Source organism: Leptonychotes weddellii, chromosome 7 (assembly GCF_054177405.1).
Source record: "Leptonychotes weddellii isolate Sample4059 chromosome 7, ASM5417740v2, whole genome shotgun sequence".
NCBI lineage: Eukaryota > Metazoa > Chordata > Mammalia > Carnivora > Phocidae > Leptonychotes > Leptonychotes weddellii.
Genome location: NC_138375.1, coordinates 9,961,110 through 9,984,980, shown reverse-complemented (window position 1 = coordinate 9,984,980; position 23,871 = coordinate 9,961,110). Strand labels below are relative to the sequence as shown.

At 38.9% G+C, this 23,871-nt stretch overlaps 1 protein-coding gene across 5 annotated transcripts in view; it reads left to right on the top strand.

The window, feature by feature from the left end:
- Positions 1-23,871, top strand: part of DNAH5 (dynein axonemal heavy chain 5) — a 259,439-nt gene that overhangs the window by 185,298 nt on the left and 50,270 nt on the right. For 3 of the 5 annotated variants that reach the window (XM_081825907.1, XM_081825905.1, XM_081825909.1), the window contains exons 54-60: positions 505-658; positions 1,973-2,240; positions 12,121-12,352; positions 13,513-13,672; positions 13,874-14,050; positions 18,127-18,330; positions 23,139-23,318. In XM_081825907.1, coding sequence (XP_081682033.1) covers positions 505-658; positions 1,973-2,240; positions 12,121-12,352; positions 13,513-13,672; positions 13,874-14,050; positions 18,127-18,330; positions 23,139-23,318 — 1,375 coding nt within the window. The remainder of the gene's footprint in view (positions 1-504; positions 659-1,972; positions 2,241-12,120; positions 12,353-13,512; positions 13,673-13,873; positions 14,051-18,126; positions 18,331-23,138; positions 23,319-23,871) is intronic. The other 2 variants (XM_081825908.1, XM_081825906.1) reach the window with 1 other exon arrangement.

Here is a 23,871-nt window from a genome sequence, read left to right as displayed (position 1 = left end):
AAAAATAGCTCTTAACTTTCATGAGTGGTGAAGTACTCAAAATTTTACCAAGATGTGCCTCTATTATTCTCAAAGGAATAGCTATTAGAAAATGAAAGAAATTTTTTAAAAATCAGTTTCATCTTTACAAGGAAATATAATGAACCAGTAACATTCACATACAATAAAATTTTTTTTTTTTTAAAGATTTTATTCATTTATTTGACAGAGAGAGACAGCAAGAGAGGAAACACAAGCAGGGGGAGTGGGAGAGGGAGAAGCAGACTCCCCACTGAGCAGGGAGCCCCATGCGGGGCTCGATCCCAGGATCCTGGGACCATGACCTGAGTCAAAGGCAGATGCTTAACGTTTGAGCCACCCAGGCGCCCTACAATAAAATTCTTATCTGATGAAACAACATCAGTATTTCTTTTGATTAACCAAATGGCATAAAGCATTGTTATAAGGATCTTTCCTTCCCATCAGAATAGTTTAGCTAATGACACAATGACAATATCGCTTTAGATCCTACAACACATCAAATCTGGTGGAAGACTTGAAGATTCTTTATAGAACGGCGGGGCAGCAAGGCAAAGGAATCACTTTTATCTTTACAGACAAGGAGATTAAGGATGAGTCATTTTTGGAATATATGAACAATGTTTTATCATCGGGTGAGGTAGGAGCTCATTTATCTTCATGCATTTTGACTCTTCAGATTCCCTCCAACTTTAGAGCTCTTTCCTTCCATTAGAGTTTTTGAGTGAGTGCTGTTATTGGGGATTAGGAAATCAGTAGGAAGAATTGCTTTTTCTATTGGGTTTTAGAGAATAAAACAGCTGATTGGATTTTTGATATGTCCATTTACCCCTTTAAAGAGCTATGACTTTGCAGTTAATAATAGAATCATTTGTGTATTTAAAATATGGGGTATCTTATCTTGAGGACTTTGGTTAATTTTTTTAAAAAAGGGTGTGCAAAAGCTTGTTATTTTGTTGTAGTCCCAATAGTTTATTTTTGCTTTTGTCTCCCTTGCCTGAGAAGACACACCTAGAAAAAATGTTTCTACGGCTGATGTCAGAGAAATTACTGCCTGTGTTTCTTCTAGGAGTTTTATGGTTTCAGGTCTTACATTTAGGTCTTTAATCCATATTTAGTTTATTTATTTATTTATTTTTAAGATTTTATTTATTTATTTGAGAGAGAGAGAAAGCATGAGGTGGGGAGGGTCAGAGGGAGAAGCAGACTCCTCGCTGAGCAAGGAGCCCGATGCGGGACTCGATCCCGGGACTCCAGGATCATGACCTGAGCCGAAGGCAGTCGCTTAACCAACTGAGCCACCCAGGCGCCCTTTATTTAGTTTATTTTTGTGTATGGAATGAGAGAGTGTCCATTTTCATTCTTTTGCGTGTAGCTGTCCAGTTTTCCCAGCACCATTTATTGAAGAGTTGGTCTTTTCCCTATTATATGCTCTCAATTCCTTTGTCATAGATTATTTGAACATGTAAGTGTGGGTTTACTTCTGTGCTTTCTCTTCTGTTCCATTGATCTGTAGGTCTGTTTTTGTGTCAGTACCATACTGTTTTGTTTATTATAGCTCTGTAGTATATCTTGAAATACGGGGTTGTGATATGTACAGGTTTGTTCTTCTTTTTCAAGATTGCCTTGGTTATTTGGGGTCTTTTGTGGTTCCATACACATTTTAGGATTGTTTGTTCTAGTTCTGTGAAGAATACTGTTGGTATCTGGGTAGGGATTGCATTGAATCTCTACACCACTTTGGGAAGGATGGACATTTTAACAATATTAAATCTTTTAACCTATGAGTGTGGAATATCTTTCCATTTGTTTGTGTCATGAAGACTTTGGTTAATTTTCTAAAGGTGAGTTTAAGAACACAAATGGAGGAAAGATATCATATGTATTGAGCTATGTATTTTGATCTCTTTTCACGTGTCTGTACTGAATTTGAGTGTCTGCTCTTCTTTTGAAGGTCTCCAACCTATTTGCTTGTGATGAAATTGATGAAATTAATAGTGATCTCCTATCTGTCATGAAGAAAGAATACCCCAGGCGCCCTCCTACCAATGAGAACCTGCATGACTACTTCATGAGTCGGGTCCGACAGAACCTTCACATTGTCCTCTGCTTTTCACCTGTTGGGGAGAAATTTCGAAATCGAGCGTTGAAATTCCCTGCCCTTATTTCAGGATGTACTATTGACTGGTTCAGCCGATGGCCTAAGGATGCCTTAGTTGCTGGTTAGTGTGGTGGAAACTTTGGTCACAGTTTTTGGTTAACAGTGTGTGTGTGTGTGTGTGTGTGTGTGTTTACATTCTGTGCTCTTTGCTGTCTCTGTCCTGGATTGAGCCTGAAGTCACTTTGTCTAATATTTGAGGATTTTTGCAAGATGCTGCTCTTTCACCAAAGGTGCAAAAATTAGGTAGCTAATTTTCCCCAGAGTGTGGTTATCAGACACTCATCTTCAATCTTGTACTCCCTTGGGTTAATTTCCAGTAACTCTAGTCTTTTCAGGGATACTGGAAGGCTTTGTCTCAGTTGGATACCCAGACGTCTTCCAAGATGTCCCAGGAAGGCACGGAGGTTTTAACTACTTTGGTAGTATTTGTGTTCAACCTCAGAGTAGTTAAAGCTGAACGTCTCTTGGACGTTCTGTTCTTGTGGCTACAGTGCTGGACATCAAAGAAGAAGACCTTACCCGGCAATGCTCTGCTGGCTCCTGTCCTTGGAGACGGATGTTAGAGTGTTCTGTGACTTGGGTCCTTGGCTGCTTCCAGTTCTGTCCATGATCATCCGTCCTGCGGAACATGAATGTCTCTCTCGCTCTAAATGAAATTGATCATGGACGTGGTAGAGGAGACGTTAGAGATCATTTAGTTTATGGTTTTTCAGCTTTTGGTGAGAAATTACTTGTGGGTATTTTAGATGGTAGGGATGTTTAGGTGTCACCCCTGACCAGACCCTCAGGGAGTGCCTGGATTCATGGCAGTGGTTTTCAAACTTTTTGTCTGATTATATTTTAATAATTAAGAAGAGTCCCATTTCTCAGTAAAACCTTGCAGGTGGTCCTAATAAATAAAACAGCGAAAAGTGGAGGTGAGGGGGTGTTCTAGAGCCTGTCCTCTCATCCCACATCTGTGCCATGTCCACATCTGGCTCTCCAGTCCTGTGGAACCCACCATGAGAACAACCGATTAGCCCATCTCCTGACCTTTATAGATGGAGACATTGGGGATAGTGAAACTGAGGGAATTGTCAGAGATGTAAGAAGCCATTAGGATCAGTACTGGGGCCAGAACCCACATTTATTATGTATATGTATTTATTCTTATCTACCAGAGACATTCTGTTCTCTACATAGTGCTGTTGACAATAATGGTCTTCCAATCTGTGGCTTTTAAACACAGAATATTTAAACGTATTTGAAATACACATGTACAGTTTCTCTTTTGTCTTATAAAGTTTGAGAAAAGGCCAATGTTTTACAGTTTTAAGTCCTATTAAAATGTGAATACAACTAAGGGTAAAACTTCAAAATTCCTTGAAGTAGGATATAAATGCAGAGCACAATATGACAGAACTTCAGAGCTATATTAAAGTTAACTATGAAATATGATAATTAGTGTGGAAGGACTTTGTGGAGTATCATGTAAGGCATTATGATGAACAATAAAATAACAATTTCAGGTGACAAACATTGTAATATACCATAATTAAGATGATTTAATTTAAATACAGAGCCCTGCGAGGTCTCTATTTCAGTCATCTCTTCTATTACAAGACAAAGGTCTTATTGATCTTTCCTTTGTTAATTTCTCACAAATCCGCCCCTTTCTTTTAAATCTCATTGTATCATCCCAAGCCAGGATGACATGGAGGTCAGGGGAACTTTCATTTCTTTGTCCTTGTTTCCTAGCAAGTGTCCTGACTTTCATGGTTGCATCTCCCTGTTTGTTTATTGAGAACGTATTTTTTGAGCTCCATGCTATTTCTGGAGCCAGGCATAGGGCAGGGTAAGGTGGACTTCTTTCTTCACTCCAGTCTTCTTCCCAGGCAAGCTCATCCTCAGCCTCCTGGGTGATAGGCTCCATCAGCTTCTCTTTCCAGTTTAGCCTGTCCTTTGGCTTGAAATCTGTGCACTCAGCTGGCTGCTTGTTTGATACATTCTCATGGGGGTTTCACAGACTGCTACTCCAAGTGGCTGATACTGACCTTCCTCTCCTCTGGTCCTTCTCCCAGGAAGTCCTGCCATCATCCTTTGAACTGCACAGAGAGCTTTGTCTGGAACATTTGGGCCTCCTTCAGCTCTCAAGTCTGCTCGATCTCCAAGTCTCGTTGACCCTATCTTTTAAATATTGGGGGACTGTCTCCAGTTCTTTCCCTCTCATAGACAGACATCCTAGGCCAAGCTGTCATTGTTGCTCACCTGGAAAACCCAAATAGCTTTCTGATGACCTCTCCTCCTGATTCAGCTGTCTGCCATCCATCTCACATTGCCGAAACAAGAATGATGAAAACACAAACCCAACCACACTGCTTTCTACTTAGAACCTTCTATGACCTCCCCTTGCTCCTGGGAAGAAGGCCATGGTCTCTAGCCTGGCCTTCTAGGATGGGAAGAGTGGCCCTGCCCACCTCCCTAGCTTCGCCTCAGGTTGCTTTTTTCCCCCTGCTCTGTTATTCCTGATCCTTGAACAGGCTGTTTTTTCTTCCCATGCGACGCCCTCTTCCTCCATCCGACTGGCACCCTCCTCCATTGTTTGGATGATGCTCCTCAGGGGAGCCATCCCGTTTCCCTTTCTCCCCACGGAGCCTGTTCCCGTGTTAGCTCTTCCTAGGACTCTGTGCTCTTCCTTCCTAGGACTAACCACAGTTTGCAGTTTATATACTTAGTTGTGTGTGTATTTGATTAATGCTCATTTGTCCTGCTCGACTAAAAAGTCCATGAGGTCAAGGACTACCTGCCTTTCATTCACAGTCTTGGCAGCTACCAATGTCTGATGGTTGCAGTGTTGAAGAATGAGTCAGTCTGTCAAAATTCATCTTCCTTCTATAGTACAGCTGTGACTTACTTCCAGTCTTCTCTAACCAAACACAAGCCTTCCCTCTTTTTTTCCCCCAGATATACCACTTTTGTGTTCTGAACCTGCCTTTTTTTTTTTTTTTTGAGAGAGAGAGAGAGAGAGCATGCAGTGGGGAGGGGCAGAGGGAGAGGGAGAGAGAGAATCTTAAGCAGACTCCACGCCCACTGCAGAGCCTGACCAGGGCTTGATCTTACAACCCTCAGATCATGACCTGAGCTAAAATCAAGAGTTGGATGCTTAACTGACTGAGCCACCCGGGTGCCCCTGAATATACTTTAATCATCCGTATCCTCCACACATTGTCCCCCTTAGATCAAGAATATTCTCTGCCATCTCCTTTGTTTATCTACATTCCAAAGCTTAATCACATCACATCCTTTACTCTTTCTTTGTTCACTCAGGAATGTTTAGTTTCCCACCCCCTCCTTTTGGGGACCTCCTATATCTATAGTACATATACTTTATATCATGCACCTCGGTTTTGAAATGTTCTTAAACCTTTGATAACCTGTAATCTTTTGTGGTTATGTCTCCAGTCTAGTCTGTAAGTGTTTACTGTGCTAGTCATGGTACTGGATAAAATAATTATAAGATATGGACATAGTTCCTTTATGCAATAAATATAAAATCTATACACCTAACATTAACCTGGAACCTGGCTTATGTTATTTTGAAAGAATACCATCTGTGGGTTTTGGAAATACTTAATATACTTAGGGATTTAAGTGTTATTTGTCCTTTTTGGAAAATTAGCAGCAAGGTTTCTAGAACCAACCTTATTTAAGTTGTCTTCAGGATGCTGATTCTAAATTAAATTATTATCTTCAGCCACATCAGTAAGGAAATACACAATTTTGTTTGTGTCAGTATATTTCATTTAGATTATACTGAATATTTCCCAGAAAAGTATTAAATTAATGTATATTTCTATAATTAATTAATATTAATTAATTAATTTATAATTTAAGATAGACTTTAGTTTTTTTCTTAAACCAGCTTATTGAGGTATGAATGATATACAAAACACTGAACATAATTAAAATATACAACTTGACGAATTTTGAAGTAAGTATACACCCATGGGACCATCATCATAATCTATGCCATAAACATATCCATCACCTCCAAAAGTTTCCTCCTGACTTCTTTAATTATTATTGTTATTATTTTGTGATAAGAACACAACATAAGATCTCTCATAGCTAATTTTAAGTTTACAAACAGTATTGTTAGCTATAGGCATCTTGCTGTACAGTAGATTCTGTATAACTGAAACATTGTATTTTTTGACTTTTTGACTGGGAGGAGGGGAAATGTACCCCCTCCCCTTAGTCTTGGCAATCAGAGTTCTACTTTCTGCTTCTATGACTCTGACAATTTCAGATTCCTTGTATAAGTGGTGTCACATAGTATTTGCCCTTCTGTGTCTAGCTTATTTCACTTAGCATAATGCCCTCCAGGTTCATCCATGTTGCAAATGGCAGGATTTCCATCTTTTTTTTAGGCTGAATAATATTCCATTGCATGTATATCCATTTATACATCAACAAACATTTAAGTTGTTTCCATGTCTTGGCAACTGTAAATAATGCTGCAGTGAACATGGGACCGCAGATATCTCTTTGATATAGTGGTATTATTTCCTTTGGATATGTGCTTGGAAGTGAGATTGTTGGATCATATGGTAATTCTATTTTTTATTTTATTTTTTTATTTTTATTACTATTTTTTAGATTTTATTTATTTATTTTGAGAGAGAGGGAGAGAGAGAGAGAGAGAGCACACGAGCAGGGAGAGGGGCAGAGAGAGAGGGAGAGGGAGAGAGAATTTCGAGCAGACTCCATGCTGAGCACAGAGCCCCACACAGGGCTTGATCCCACAACTGTGAGATGACTTGAGCCAAAATCAGGAGTCAGATGCTTAACCGACTGAGCCACCCAGGGCCCCATCTGTTTTTTTTTTTTTTTAATATTTATTTATTTATTTGAGAGAGGGTGGGGAGGAGCAGAGGGAGAGGGAGAGAGAAACTAAAGCTGACTCTGCACTGAGCGTGGAGCCGATGTGGGGTTCCATCTCATGACCCTGAGATCACAACCTGAGCCAAAACCAAGTCGGATGTTTAACCGACTACACCACCCACACACCCCTCTATTTTTAATTTTTTGAGGAACCTCCACACTGTTTTCCATAGCGGCTCCACCAGTTTGCATTCCTACTGATAGTGCACTTGGGCTCCCTTTTCCCCACACCCTTGCCAACACTTGTTATCTTTTGTTTTTTTTGGTTTGTTTTTGATAACATTCATCCTCACTGGGGTGAGGTGATACCTCACTGTAATTTTGATTTGCATCTCCCTGATGATTGCTGATGTTAAGCACTTTTTCATATACCTGTTGGCCATTTGTATGTCTTTTCTGGAGAAATCTCTTTTTAGTTCCTTTGCCCATTTTAATCAGGTTACTTACATTTTGCTATTGAGTTGTAGGAGTTCTTTATTTTGCATATTAACCCTTTATTAGAAGTATGGTTTGCAAATATTTTCTCCCATTCCATAAGTTACTTATTCATTTGTTAATTGCTTCCTTTGCCACGAAGAAGATTTTTTTAGTTTGATGTCATCCCACTTTGGTTTTGCTTTTGTTGCCTGTGTTTTGGTGTCATACCCAAAAATCATTGCCAAGATCAATGTCAAGGAGTTTACCCATTATGTTTTTTTCTAGGAGTTTTATGGTTTCAGGTCTTACGTTTAGGTCTTTAATCTATTTTGAGTTGATTTTTGTGTATGGTGTAAGACAAGGGTCCAATTTCATTCTTTTGCATGTAGATATCCAGTTTTCCCAGCACCATTTATTAAAGAGACTGTTCTTTCCCCATTGTGTATATTCTTGGCAGCCTTGTTAAAAATCAGTTGACCACATATTATGGGTTTATTTCTCACTTTCTTCTCTTCCATTGGTGTATAGGTCTACTTTTAATGCCAATATCATACTGTTTGATTAGTGTAACCTTGTAAGATATTTTGAAGTCAGGAAAGTGTGATGCCTCCCACTTTGTTCTTGCTCAAAATTGCTTTGGCTATTTGGGATTTTCTGTTGTTCCATATGAATTTTAGGATTGTTTTCTATATTCCTGTAAAAAAAATGCCATTGGAATTTTGATAGGGATTGTATTGAACCTGTAGATTGTTTTGGGTAGTATAGACATTTAAAAATAATAATTCTAAATATGAGATGTCTTTCCATATATTTGTGTTTAATTTCTTTCATTAGTATTTTATAGTTATAGTGTACAAGTCTTTCATCTCCTTTGGTGGAGTCTATTTCTACGTATTTTATTCTTTTTGATGCTACTCTAAATTAGACTGCTTTCTTAATTTCTTTTTTGGGTTATTGTTATTGTATAGAGTATTTTTCTAATTTAAGGATGCTCAGGGGGTGCCCAGGTGGCTCAGTCGGTTAAGAGTCTGCCTTTGGCTCAGGTCATGATCCCAGGCGTCTGGGCTCCCTGCTAAGCACGAGAGTGCTTCTCCCTCTGCTTCTGCCCCTGCCCCACTCCCCCTCACTTGTGCTCTCTCGCTCTCTGTCACAAATAAATAAAAAAAAATAAATAAAGATGCTTAGAAGGTTAATACAATATTTTATAGTATTTTAATAACTAAAGTTTATTTACTAAGCTGTTTGTCTTTTACTTTTTATTTCCTGAGTTCAGTCAATTCTTTTTGCATTTCTTCTTGATACATTATTTGGTCAGTTTCTTTTTAATTTTGAATTTCTGATTTAAAGCAGTTTCTACTTTTTCAGAGGTTTGTTTAGGGATATTGGCATCAATTTGTAGTGTTGTGTTACAGTTTTAATTTTTTTGTTTGTTTGTTTTAGAGACTGAAGGGCAGAGATTTCTACCAGCTGAGGCATTTTGATTCTCCTTTTCTATTTCATTTTTTATTAGGTTTTTTTCTTTTAATTCCAGTATTGTTAAGATGGTAGTCTTGTATTAATGCTATTCTGTGATTCTAATGTCACTGCTAAATGCATGCACTTCATTTAGATTTCTCCAAGGTAAAGACAATTTTTAATGTTCTTCTAGATTACATTTTAAACATGCCCATTGTATGAGAATAGGCCATCTTCACTTGAAAATAAAGTCTCAAGCAAAATCAATAGCATATATATATATGGCATATTTTTTTCAAGGTAGGCCATTTTAATTATGTAAATAAAATGGCCCTCTTTGAAGATTATTACTTGATTTATAATATATAAGATTTTGGTCTTATGAATTAGCCTCCCCTGCTTCTGCATTTGCTCACAACTAGTGATATAGCGTAAATGAGGCAAGTGCACATAATGACCCCTCAGAAAGTAATACCAACCACAATAGTACCCATGGTTTTCCAGAAAAATTAGCACCTTTTGTTTATGAAGCAGAGTAGTCAGTAAATATTTCTGAACCTTGGGTGCAATTAAACATGTTTGCTTAGCATTCTAAAGACTACATAGTTTGGTTCTCTTTGAATTTCTAAATCAAGGTGACATGGACTTTGGAGTCCATCATCCTTGGGTTAGAATTGCACATCTGCTATCTGCAAGTAAATTCTCTAAGCCCTATTATTCTTATCTACAAGAGGTACATATTAAAATTCATCACTTGGGGATGTTGTAAGGATTAACTGATACAGTTTTGTGATTTAGGATTTGCCAAGATTAGACATGCTTGCCCTCTGAATGTATCAGTTAAGATGTGTTTGGCTGTAAGAGAACACCAGAGAAGTCGTTGCTCAAACAAGTATTCTTTTTCCCTCCCCCTTTTTCCTGCTACCAAGAAAATGCAGAGCTGTACAATCCAGGATGATGCCATTGGGGGATCTTACTCCTTCTCTCTTGCTGTCATCCTCAGGGTGTGGCTCTTACTCTTACAGGCACAAGGTAGCTGCTGCATCCCCAAACATCATGTTTGTCGATGCCTTTGAAGTTTGCCTTTTATCTCAGGACAGTGTTCTTCCCCAAGAACTTTTGTCTACATGTCATTGGCCTGAACTGGGTCACCCCTACTTATAAGAGAGTCTGGGGGAATCAAAGGATTTTAGTTGGGCAGATTGTTACCCTGCGCAAAATAGAGATTCTTTTAGTAACAAAGAGAGGGGATGGCTACTGGACAGGCAACCAATGTGCCTTTTTCACTTTGTGACTTTAGTTCTTTTAATCAAAATGAGGTAGAAATCCAAGGACACCAAAATTCAGTGACGGAGCCCAGCATTCTCCTCTCTGTCCCACACATATCTCACCTAATCCCCATCAGGTGATATGAACACACATTACCAAAATATAACCCACACCAACCTCAAGCATTAGTCTGAAGGTGGGCTCCCAAACTGGCATTGCTGCTTTGGTGATTGGATGATGATGACCTTGGAAGGGTTTTCCATGGCCTCTTGCTTGAGTCTTAGCAGTCATGGGTCACCCCATGTCACCCCAAGTGACAGTGATCTGATTCTTTTCATAACCTTTCTTGCACCAGAGATTGGGGTCTTTGGAAAAATATACTTTGAATCCACCCTATTTTTATTCTCTTTGACTTTTTGGAGAGACAAAAAGAATACTTGCTATATAAAGAAAGAAGTCACCATTATTGATACCTTCTGTTCATATAAAAAGGAAAATATTCATTACATGGTAAATAGAAGGGGGTTTTCGGGAAGTGGGAACTTCGCTGAAGATACACCATAATGCCAAGTAAAGCACCTAGTATCATGTGTGGTGCATGGTGAATATTGCAGCTGTTGGACTTAATACCTACAAAAACTTTATCATAAGCAAGGATTGTTCCTATGTTTCCAGTGCCTAGACTTAAACTTCCTGGAATTTAAAATGTTCTTTGTAGAGGTTGCTTAACTCATGAGAAAATATGACTTCTGAGTCTTGATTTATTGCCTTCCAGTGTCTATGGTAAACTGTTTATAACCAAGCTGATATATGGTACCCATTATTTACATAGATGTAAATGCTGCCCCACAATTACTGCTTTAATAAATTAATTTACTGATCAATTACTAATCATTTTTTATAGCTTTGCCAACTCTCACCTGATAGGTTTGTTTACTTGATTCCTTCTCTTTCCTTCCCTTTTTATTGGCCATATTTCTATTTGCAACCCTTATGTATATTACTCAATATTCTAAGTACTTTTCAAGCAAATCCAAAGGCAATTTTTTCCAACCTATGTAAAGATGGTATAATAATTTTTAACTGTATCATGCATAACCTTTGTAAATTCTTTAGGGTTGAGACCAAGTTTCATACTAGTCTCTCTGCATGGCCCTATCACAGGGGTGAAAGGGTGGCAGACACCGATGTGTACATGGTAATTGATTAGCTCTGACTTTATGGCCTATTCCTATAATAGGAAATGCTGCCTTAGAATTGGTCCCACGATTGGTGCTGTTGGGAAGATGAAGGTCTCCAACAGGAGGTTTTTACCCAAACATTTTTAAAGGACGCTGTAAATTAGAATTGACTGCAAGTGGCCAGCAGCCACTTTTGGGAACAAGATGGCCCAGGCATAAAAAAACTTAGTGACAAACATTCCACATACCAAATGCAGTCAGAGCTTGGGGGGAATTAAGGGTATGACAGGTTCTGCGCTTAAAAATAAATGGGTTTGTTAAATATGAGTACCAGGTGGGCACTGAATTTTGAGTTATTTGTACCACTTGGACCCTTATGTATAGAACAGCGTAGAATAGGCTGGCTGCTGAGCAGAGCCTGCAGCCGGGCAGAAGAGACTTCTTTGCATAAGTACCAGAAAATAAAGACTGATGAGAGTCTTGAGCTCTGTTATAGTTTTGTACATGAAAGGGAAAATAAAATTGTTGAAGTCGTAGGCCTGGGGCCAAAAATGCCGACAGATATCTACCTAGCTGGGGCTATAAAAATGGTATGGAGTCCCGAGAAATGTCTAAATGTTTCAAAAATAGCCCGTTAACTTTTAAAATGGCAGTTCACGTTCCTATTTCACACGCTGCCATCTTTATTCTTTCTAGTGTCCGAACACTTCCTGTCCTCCTATGACATTGACTGCAGTTTGGAAACCAAGAAGGAAGTGGTCCAGTGCATGGGCTCCTTCCAGGATGGGGTGGCTGAGAAGTGTGTTGACTATTTCCAGAGATTCCGACGCTCTACTCACGTGACTCCCAAGTCCTACCTCTCCTTTATTCAGGGCTATAAGTGCACGTACAGAGAAAAACATGTGGAAGTGCAAACTCTAGCCAGTAGGTAAGCGTCAAGTGTGAAGGTCAGATATAAGGTTATTTTAAAACGGTGGTTCTTGACTGGGGGCACGTTTGTTTCCTAGTGAGCATTTTGCAAGACTAGAAGCATTTTTTTTTGTTACAACTTGGGTGGTAGGGGCTGGGAAGGGGTGCTACTGGTGTCAGATGAGGGGAGGTCAGGGATGCTGCTAAACATCCTACAGTGCACAGGACAGCCCTCCACAGCAGAGAATCATCCAGCCCCAAATGCCAATAGTGCTGAGGCCAAGACACCCCCCTCTCAAGCCTATTCAAAGGATTATTCCATGATTGTTGGAGCTTTCTTCTTGCCCAGTAGAATAAAATATTGCCAGGTGTTTATGTGGCCTACCACTTGTTATAATACCAAATGTTATAATGGTAGAAATAACTCCTGTCTCCCTCTCTTGTCCTTCTCTTCCCACCCTTTCTGGGTGTCTAGGATAGGAGAGTCTGGGTGATGCTGATGTTCACTGCATGGTGAATACCCTGCTTCAAGCTGTTCCAGGTTTCACTGCTCTGCCTGCTTTTTTCTGATCATTTCTAGCTTCTGCCTACATATAGCCAGAACCAGCAGGGCTGTTCCATAAGGGACCCTGGGTGGGAGATTGGACTGACTGATTCTGAGAGCTCTGGTCTTTGAGGTCTCATTATCTCAGGTCCAGACAGTGAGTGGTCCCTTCACAGGGTTGTTCTGATGACTTCAAATTTGTTTCTTTCCTTGATCCCAAACCTTTCTTCTTTTAATTTAATTAGTCTTTTTTTTTTTTTAAACAGAAATTATTTATTTTTCTTCTTCTGAGCTAGGGCTTCAAGCATTTGAAGTCTATTGTCATTTAATTAAACTTCATTAAGCATGTATTCTGCATGATACAGCTTCTAGACCCATCATCATTCTTCATGTTATGCAGGGCTATAATGAGTTCATGCTCCCACATGCAGTCTATGAAAAACATACACCTGTGTTCAGTCTGGTATCAACCCTGGGTGCATATTCTTTTTGTCAAGCCCTCTTGGATATGCTATTTGCTCATACACTCATTCTTCAGATATGACCACTACTATCCATATTAATGGATCAGTGCTTGGAAAATGTGGCCAAATACCACACATTTTAACATGGCTTGCTTGGATGTTCAATCCTAGAATGAATACTGGATTGGAGAAGCTAAAAGAAGCCTCAGAGTCTGTTGCAGCCCTGAGCAAAGAACTGGAAGCGAAAGAAAAGGAGCTCCAAGTGGCCAATGATAAAGCCGACATGGTGTGTGGGCACTCATGCATATACTATTTGTGTTTTACATTCCTGGTAATAAATGTTAATGATCTATACGTCTTCACTACATTGTAACCATGAAAGGATACATTATTTCCAATAGAATATAGTACTCTTAATTTTCCTGTGAAATACCCTAGAAGTGGACACAATCAACAGATCAAGGGAAAATGTGCATTTTCAGCTTGACAGCGTATGTTTGACGAGATGTTTTTTTGTTTTATATTGAATTAGGTCTTAAAAGAAGTGACAATGAAAGCACAGGCCGCCGAGAAGGTCAAAGCTGAGGTACAGAAGGTGAAGGACAAAGCCCAAGCCATCGTGGATGGCATCTCTAAAGATAAAGCCATTGCCGAAGAGAAACTGGAATCAGCAAAACCAGCTTTAGAAGAAGCAGAAGCAGCCCTGAAGGTAAATCTGTGCAATGTGGCAGATGTCATGCTTAGTGCCTAGGACGATGGGCAAGGATGAAGAAAAGATGAGTAACAGCAAGGAAATGCTCTACTCCTTCAGAGCAAAGGGCTCCTCACTGGAAAAATCTCAAGTAATATTTTCTGCAGGGAGATGTTATTAGCTCTTCAGAGATTTTGCACTTGCTGCTTCCCATTTCATTTTCTTCCCTCACGAATGATGGGCAGTGTTGTATGTTGATGGTCAGGAGTCCTGGGTTCTCGTTCCCACTCTGTCGCCAGCAAGCCTACATGACATCGGGAATGCCACATAAAATTTCTAAGATAACATTTCCCTACTCATTCATTGAGGACACCGGAGCAGGTCTGTAAGATACAATGTGCTCGGAGTTTATCTATGAATTGTCCAAATACAGAACTGCTGATCTGATGGAGCTCGTGAATGGCGGGTTTTGAGCGGCCTCTGACAATTATTCAATGCAGTTGTGTGGCAAGAATGGAAGGTTGGATTGTGAGAAAATATGTTGAGTTTAGTGCAATGGGCCACACCTTAAAGGGCTGGTCGGGTGTTGAAGACTCAATGTAAGATTTCTTTGGACTCAGTTTAAGACTGCTTTTACTTCACTCTTAATCCTCTACGGCCCTATGTTTTTTATTATTCCTGGCCTAGGGAACAGCTGGAGAAATGAAACCCTGCTGATCTGTCCACAGCTAATTCAGTTTCCAGAACCTCAACTGAGCATGCCTCATTACTTGATAATGCAATTTTTTCTTTCTTTCTTCCTTTCTTTTCTTTCTTTCTTTCTTTCTTTCTTTCTTTCTTTCTTTCTTTCTCTCTCTCTCTTTCTTTCTTTCTTTCTTTCTTCCTTTCTTTCCTTTCTTTCTTTCTTTCTTTCCTTTCTTTCTTTCTTTCCTTTCTTTCTAGATTTTATTTATTTGACAGAGAGAGACACAGCCAGAGAGAGAAACAAGCAGGGGGAATGGGGGAGGGAGAATCAGGCTTCCCGCTGAGCAGGGAGCCCAATGCTGGGCGGACCCTGGGATCATGACCTGAGCTGAAGACAGATGCTTAATGACTGAGCCACCCAGGCGACCCTTGATAATGCAATTTTCTTTAACCCCTTCCTGATCTCACTGCCTGAAACACTTCTCAATCTTTCTGATCCAAGTTGAGTCTTTAAGTTTCCTGAGCAATATGCAAATATGAACTTCTACTCTTTTGAGACAACAAAGAGATTGCCTTCTGGATCTCTCCAACTTTCCACACTACTCTTACTGGGATATGTCTTTACTTATTGTTCCTCTGTTCCTTCTTGCACTGACTAAACTGTGCTTCTTCATCCCTGAAGCTCTGCTGGGTCTTCAGTCTCTCAGGTTGGTGGGCTCCTCATCTCCCCCTGCCCCTTTTTTTAAAACCAACTTATTGGCATATGATTGACATGTAAAAAGCTGAACGTGTATAATGTATACACCTTGGAGAGTTTGGGAATAAGTGTATACCTGTGAAACTATCCCCACCTTCAAATCCATTGACCTGTCCATTACCTCCCAAAGCTTCCCCCTGCTCCCTTTAATATTATTGTTGTTGTTGTTTTATGTGCTAAAAACATTTAACGTAATATCTAAAATCTACCCTCTTGACAAATTTGAAGTATATAATACAGTATTAAATAGACCATAATTTATTTATTTTGCATAACTGAGAATTTGTACCCTTTGATCATCAGCTCCCCATTTCCTCCTCCTGCTAGGCCCTGACAATCGCCATTCTACTCTCTGCTTCTATGAATCTTGACTGTTTTAGATTCCATATAAATGGAATGGAATTTGTTTTTCTGTATTTAGTTTATTTGACTGTTTTAGATTCCATATAAATGGAATGGAATTTGTTTTTCTGTATTTAGTTTATTTTACTTGGCAAAATGGCCCCTAGGTCCATCCTTGTTGTTTCAAATGGCAGGGTTTCCTTTTTTTTTTTTTTTTAAGACTGAATAATATTCCATTGTACACAGGCAGTCACACACACACACACACACACGCATGGATGCACACACACATGCATACTGTATATATCTCTCTCTCACATTTCTTTATCCACTCATCCATCGGTGGATACTTAGGTTGCCTCTATATTTTGGCTATTGTAAATAATGCTGCAGTGAACATGGGAGTGCAGATACCTCTTCAAGATTCTGACCCCCACTAACCCTCCTTTTTGGGGCATCTTGGCTTTAGACTGAGAGTCTCTGATCAGCAGAGAGGATATATTGATAGTGTAAAGAAACTTCCAAACTCAATGGCATCATAGAAACAGGGCATATGGCATCTTAGATCATGCTTAAAGGTATACATTTTCCCAGGATTTAAAAGACTTGTCATCCTTTTGATATTATAAAATATTTTCCTTTATCCTCCTAATTTCATGTTCTCTACCACTGAGATATTCTGCATTATATAATTAATTATCAATGCTGAAATGGGTGGAAACAGGGGTGACATGATGGTGTGTCTTGGAGAGATTTTCAAAAATTTCCTTCATTAGTTCTGCCTCCATTTTATTGCTTCTTTGTGAACTTTTGAAATCTTAAAATACGGTACTACCAATATATTCTAAGAAGTTCCAGATCCACTCAAACTAACTTTTTGGCACCAGGCTACATAAATCTGTACAACAAATAAGATAATAGCAAAGATCTTTTCTCTTCCTATCTCAAAGCTAATCTGACTCCACGCAATCATACAAAATACCTCCAGATGTTAAATAACTATAATATTGCAAGGATATCTAGGAAATTCTGTAGCAGTCATATTGCTTTGCCTGCAGAGTAAAAGAGGAATCCAATACTTAGCTGAAATAGGTTGAACTTTAGATATACCTCTTCCCCCAGCTCCTTTTACCTGGGCACCTAACATAATTGAGCCCAATTCTGTTTGAGAATGTTCCCTTTTAAAGCTAAAGTAAAATAAGTATGTCTAGCTCTTACAGCTTATACAATGTTTATTTGACCCTACTTTCCCCACAGGTTGCTAATATACTTCTCTCCTTTCTTTTCTAGCCATTCATCTCATATCAAGATCTATCTGCCATTTCCAGTTCTTGAAAACAAATTCTCCTTCGCTTCCAGTCGTCTCGTGTTCACAAAGACTAATCTCCCGAAACAAACATTTTCAAAGTCAATAGTTACATTTCTAATTAACATGTTCAGTGGTTTTCTTCTTCATTTTTTTTCCCCTTAATCCTCAGAGAAAAGATTATTAGCTTTGATTAGAAGGTCATTGGTCACCTTCATTTGATGGGGAGTATGCACATGCAAATAAGATCTGGAAGGGATGAGTGTATACTATTTGTCCTAGAAATAGGACTGTATCAGATTCTTATATTTACTGTTTTTCTAATACTTATTCCATAAAGAGTGTAGGAGACAGAGCGGTTATTAGCAACCCCAATCCTTCTGTGTGACTATTAAATAATTTACTCTCTCAGAATCTCCATACTAGAAATGGGACAGGACTTTTCTGAGTTAGTGAAATTCATATTGCTTTAAGTTCCATCATTTAAAGGTCATTTCCCAGCTCCGAAACCTCTAATTATTCAATCTGTCAGCCCTGGGGCTACCTGCTAGTGTCAGTCCACTGTGACAAGTCTGGGTTGCTAAAGAGAGAGGCAGATTCTTGACCTACATAACTAATGAGTAAAAAGCACTGCACATACTGGAGTTTTCCTGGTTGAGAATTCCTCGTAGCTCCTTCAAGTGCTGAGTATTCTCTTTCAGATTATACTCTTTTTTTTTTTTTTCTGACACATAGTGGTCTGTACAATTTTAGAGAAGTCACAGCTCCTTAGCTGCTCACCAACATTTCCCTCACTGTGTCTCCTCTTGTTGTCAGTTTGAATTGTAAAAGTTTGAACTTTTGGGGACATGTGTTTCTTGGCGATTAACCATGCATCTGAACCTTATGACTCTGCATCTAACTCAAAAATGCTTGCTTTCCTCTGTCAAAATAGCATTTAGAGACTAAAGGTTGGTCCACACTTTCTTATCTGAGATTGGATGATGACCTCCTCTCGTCCTGCAGACCATCAAGCCTTCGGACATCGCCACTGTCCGCACGTTGGGCCGACCCCCTCACCTCATTATGAGGATCATGGATTGTGTGCTGCTCCTGTTTCAAAGGAAAGTCAATGCAGTGAAAATTGACCTGGAAAAAAGCTGTACAATTCCGTCCTGGCAAGAATCTTTAAAACTCATGACTGCAGGAAACTTCTTACAGAACTTACAGGTTGGTAGTTCAGTAACAATGGGCTGAAAGGGGACTCAGACTTCATTAGAGTGTCTGAGTCTTTTAGTAGAATAAGTTTCAGAAAAGAATTTGCTGTGCATACATATTTTGACTTATCCAATTTTTTGCCGTCTTTATTGAGGTATAATGACATATAAAAATTCTCTATATTGGGTTGCCTGGGTGACTCAGTTGGTTAAGTGTCCGACTCTTGATTTCGGCTCAAGTCATGATCTCAGCGTTGTGGAACCTGCTTGGGAGGCTCCCCCCCTCTCTCCCCCCTCTCCCTCTGCCCCTCTCTCCCCACCCCACTCACTCATGTGCTCTCTCTCTCTCAAAAAAAATTCTCTATATTAAGGTGTACAACTTGATATTTAGAGATATGTATACACTGTGAAATCATTGCCACAGTCAAGCTAAAGTATCCATGACTTCACGGTTGCCATTTTATTTTGTGGTGAGAACACTTAGAAAATTTGGAGTATACAATGTTGTTAACTGTATTCATATTGCTGTGCACGAGGTCTTAGGACTTATTCTTCTTGCAACTTGATACTTTGTACCCCTTGACCAACATCTTCCCATTTCCCTTCCCCTTATCCCTGGCAACCACCATTCTGCTCTCTGCTTCTAGGAGTTTGACTATTTTAGACTCTATATATAAGTGAGACATGCAGGATTTGCCTTTCTGTGTCTGGATTATTTCATTTTGCATAATGTCCTCCACAAATGGCAGGATTTTCTTCTTTTTCAAGCCTTGATAATATTCTACATACATATATTGAACACATATTTAAGTATTTTTTCAGAATAGAATTTTCTCTTTCAAAAACAAGCCATTAGAGCTTTAAAAACAAGCATTAGAGCCTTTCCTGACAGATTTTAGGCTTTTAAGGCATCATCAGTGACATGTTTAAATAAAAATTAAAAAAATTATATTAAGAAAGCAATACATATGTGCATATATTGTATGCTATGAATACAAATATATGTATATTTATATTTTACAAATCTCAATAGTAATTTTTTGAGTAATTCGCAGGTTTTTAATTTTGATGTAAAACTTAACATATGATAAAATCTACAAATTTTAAGTACACAGATTAATGAATATTTACATAAGTATATACCTGTTAATAAACACAGAAATCAAGATTTGTATTTCTCGACCCCGGATATCTTTCTGGTATCCCAAACCAGTAAGTAACTTCCTCTAAGATAACCATTATTCTGATCTTTATCCTGATAATTAATTTTGTTCATTTTGAAATTTATAGATATGAAATCATGTCATGTGACTTCTTTTGTTTTGGTCTCTTTTATTCAACAAGGCTTTGAGATTCTTATTTTGCAAGGGTAGTATTTCATTCTTTTTTCATTGGTGTATAGCTGTTCAGTATGTGAAGTGGTAGTATGTGGTAAATATTTAAAACAACTGGTTCTCAGAGGCGAAAAAAGAAAAAAAAAAGAACAAAAAGTCTAATTTGTAGTGTTTGCCAATTTCCATGGTGTAAATATCCCCACAATGGCCAATTTCAAGCTACCAAAATGATCTTGTTGAATGTAGAGCTGGGGAGAGGTGCCTAGTAGAATAGTAGGAATGTACCCCCACGTGGGTACAATAGATATAAACGACCTCAAAACAGGTAGTAAAATGTAGTAAAATAATATAAAGTGATTACTTCTTTTCCTATGTGTTATTTTTATTTTAAATGAAATTTAAATTGTAAGTTTATATAATTTAATTATTAATAATGGTTCTATTTAATAAGAAGTTTGCAAAATTCCTGCCAATTTAGCAATGGTTCCTCATGAGCGTGTATGAACCAGCACAGTGTGAAATGCTATCATATGTTTCAATTTATTTGTCCATTGTACTGTTGGTGGATTTTTGGGTTGTTACTAGTTTTTGGCTATTATAAATAAAGCTAAAACTACTATGAATATTGGTCTATAGGTAATTTGGTGGCTGTATTTGCATTTCAATTGGCTCTGTACTCAGGAATGGAATTTCTGGGTCTTAGGTTATACATTTTCTTAATAGATGTAAGTTTGTTTGTTTGATTGAAGTGTAGTTGACACACAATGTTACATTAATTTCAGGTGTACAACATAGTGATTGGACAACTCTGTATATTGTGCTATGCTCACCACAAGTGTAGCTACCATCCGTATACACTTAAAGCACTTCATAGGTAGTGCCAAAGAGTTTTCAAAAAATAGCTGTATCAGTTTACATATCTGCCAGCAGTATATAAGTTGTTCTACATCTTTTTAAAAAAATTTTTTATTTAAATTCAATTTAGTTAAAATATAGTGTATTGTTAATTTTAGGGATAGAATTTAATGATTCATCAGTTGCATATAACACCCAGTGCTCATCACATCATGTGCCCTCCTTAATGCCCATCCCCCAATTACCTCATCCCCCCACCCACTCCCCTCCAGCAACCGTCAGTTTGTTTCCTAGAGTTAAGAGTGTCTTACGGTTTGCCTCCCTCTGTGTTTTCATCTTACTTTATTTTTCCTTCCCTTCCCTTATGTTCATGTGTTTTGTTCTTAAATTCCACATATGAGTGAAATCATATGGTATTTGTCTTTCTCTGATTGACTTATTTCGCTTAGCATAATACCCTCTAGTTCCATCCACGTCATTGCAGATGGCAAGATTTCATTCTTCCTGATGGCTGAGTAATATTCCACTGTATATATGGACCACATCTTCTTTATCCATTCATCTGTTGATGGACATCTGGGCTCTTTCCATATTGGAAAGATGGACATTGCTGCTATAAACATTGGGATGCAGGTGCCCCTTCGAATCACTATTTTTGTATCCTTTGGATAAATACCTAGTAGTGAAATTGCTGGGTCGTAGGGTAGCTCTATTCTTAACATCTTGAGGAACCTCCATAGTGTTTTCCAGAGTCGCTGCGCCAGTTTGCATTCCCACCAACAGTGTGAGAGGGTTTCCCCTTTCTCCGCATCCTCACCAACATCTGTTGTTTCCTGAGTTATTCATTTTAGCCATTCTAAGTTGTTCTACATCTTAACTATTTTCTGTTTTTCTCTATTCTGATGGGTTTATAGTGGTGTCTTATTATTGTGGGTTTAGTTTGCATTTCCCTGGTAAATAATGATGCTGAGAATCTTTCATCAGTTTATGAGCCTCTTGGGAATTCTTTTGTTAAATGCCTGTCTAGGGCTCTTGTCCATTAAAGTTTTTTATTAATGGGTAGAATTTCTTTCTATAAAACATGAGTAATTTGCAAATATCTTCTTCCACTTTCTGCCTTAGTTGTTCATTCCATTAAATCTGTCCTTTGATCCACAGACATTCTTAAGTTTAATGTAGTCCAGTTTATCACTGTTTTCCTTAATTGTGCTTTCTGGGTTCTGCTTGGTAAATCTTTGCTCCTCTGCCTCTAAGGCAGAATAAATGCTTCTGTGTTTTCTTCTAGAAGTTTTATTGTTTTATCTTTCATATTTGGATCTTGACACAACTACCTGGGAATACCCAAGTCACGTCTATGTCCTAAGCAATGACCTTAGCACTGCCTATCACTCCGTTTTCAATGCCACGTTGCCAGGTGGCTGGAGCATCTTGTGAGCCACCTTACAGCAGCTGCAGCAGTGGGCAGCTTATGAAACTGGGGGCCGTGCAGACCTGCCCCAGATAATTAAAATTAAAATATGGGACTCTCTGACGTCAGTGCCACCGAGAAGGAATAACAGGCTGCTTGAGTGGAGGGGAGGTTAACTCTGATGGGTGTGTGTGGTGATGGAGGAGACTTAAGCAGTTTTAACAGCAAAGTGTGACAGAGGAATTGGACCTCACAGAGCATCCTGGTGGGTGACTCAAGGTTCCTGTCCTATGTGACTGGTGGCAGGGCCCCTGCTCTTGGAAGCTCCCTTGCCACTTGCCTTTTGTACCACTGCCCTTCCATGGCTCCCAAATATTCTTCTGGCTTCACTGTTTCTCAAAGGTCATAAAAGAAACTTGTAGTGGAAGATGTCTAAATGAGAGTGTGGGTTCCATCCTATCTCATGTATGTTCTGTGAAAGCTGTTATGTAGGCACTGCATTCCTTTCTACTTGGAGAAGATCTAATCATCTTCTTTGAGAGGATCAAACACCTCTTGAGGAAGGTCCAGGTTCGTTGGTTGGCCAGTCTTCTCTTGACGTAAGAAAGCATTCATAATCCACTTTTTCAATTTTATATCCCTTCAGAAGATAACAGTTCTCTCACATTCTGGATAATTTTATAATTAAAAATTAATTCATTGCCCTCAAGACCTAATGTCCACGTTGTTAACTTTGAATTTCAGATGAATTTAATAGAACCTCTCTTTGAATGTATGAAGCATTTAGTTGCTGCTAAATGCTAAATAGATTTTGTCCTTAGGCTGAGTATACCTGAGTGTATTTGTTTTCCATTATTGATTTTATGGGCTTACAATTCACCTATTTAGGATTAATGACATGAGAATGTTATCACTTTGGAAATTTTAGTAACCATATTAGTATTCATCACCTAAATAATTTACTCTTTCCCTGGATCCCAGAACATTTATTGAGGGTTGGCATCTCTTGTTCACAGAAGCTAAAGTATGCTCTGACTTTTTTGCTGTCACTGCTTACTCTGTTTTTGCTTTCAGGACTTTGGCCCAATATCCTGAGGTATCAACAAAGTGTGATGTCATTCATCCATTCTTGGTTATTCAATAATACCAGTGGCATTGTAAGCATGATGTATGACTTCATGGAAAGAAGTATTTTGACTTCATTTTACTCTTTTTCTTTCATAGCAATTCCCAAAAGACACAATCAATGAAGAAGTGATAGAATTTTTGAATCCTTACTTTGAAATGACAGACTACAACATTGAAACTGCTAAACGCGTATGTGGGAACGTAGCTGGCCTTTGTTCCTGGACCAAAGCCATGGCTTCCTTCTTTTCTATCAACAGAGAAGTGTTGCCTCTGAAGGTGAGCCTCCTAGGTAAAACCACATGATACGTGCCTGTTATACCCCTTGAGGTCACCTGGCCTTATCTTTTCAGATAGCACAGGAACCTTTGGCCTCTGGTGTGGTTGTATTCAAGTCCATGGGGAGAGCAAGTGACAGAAAGGCCGAGCACAGGATGTTTCTCTTCTCTGTAATAACCACTCCAGTCAGAGTTGTGCAAGCCTTTAAGCATGGACTCTCTGGGATGCCAAGTCCACTGTGGGCTGTTGGGTATTTTTCCTCCACAGCATCAAAGAAACACAGAAAACTATAGCATAGAATCCCTTGATAATGTCCAAGATCTCCTGCCAAGGAATCTTATGTCCGAGGCAGGATAAGTACACAGTTGGTGGCTGGTCTTGGTTGTAAGGTATGACATAGTACTCCCGCTCTTCTCCTTTGTCCCTCAGGAAAGAAAATGAATGTCATCTGTTCTTTAATGTAATTGGAGAGTATGCCTGTTTCCCTTTGATTAATTGCTTTTCTAGGCTTCAGATGCACATACCCATCCCCATCAGTGACAGTCTTCAGCAG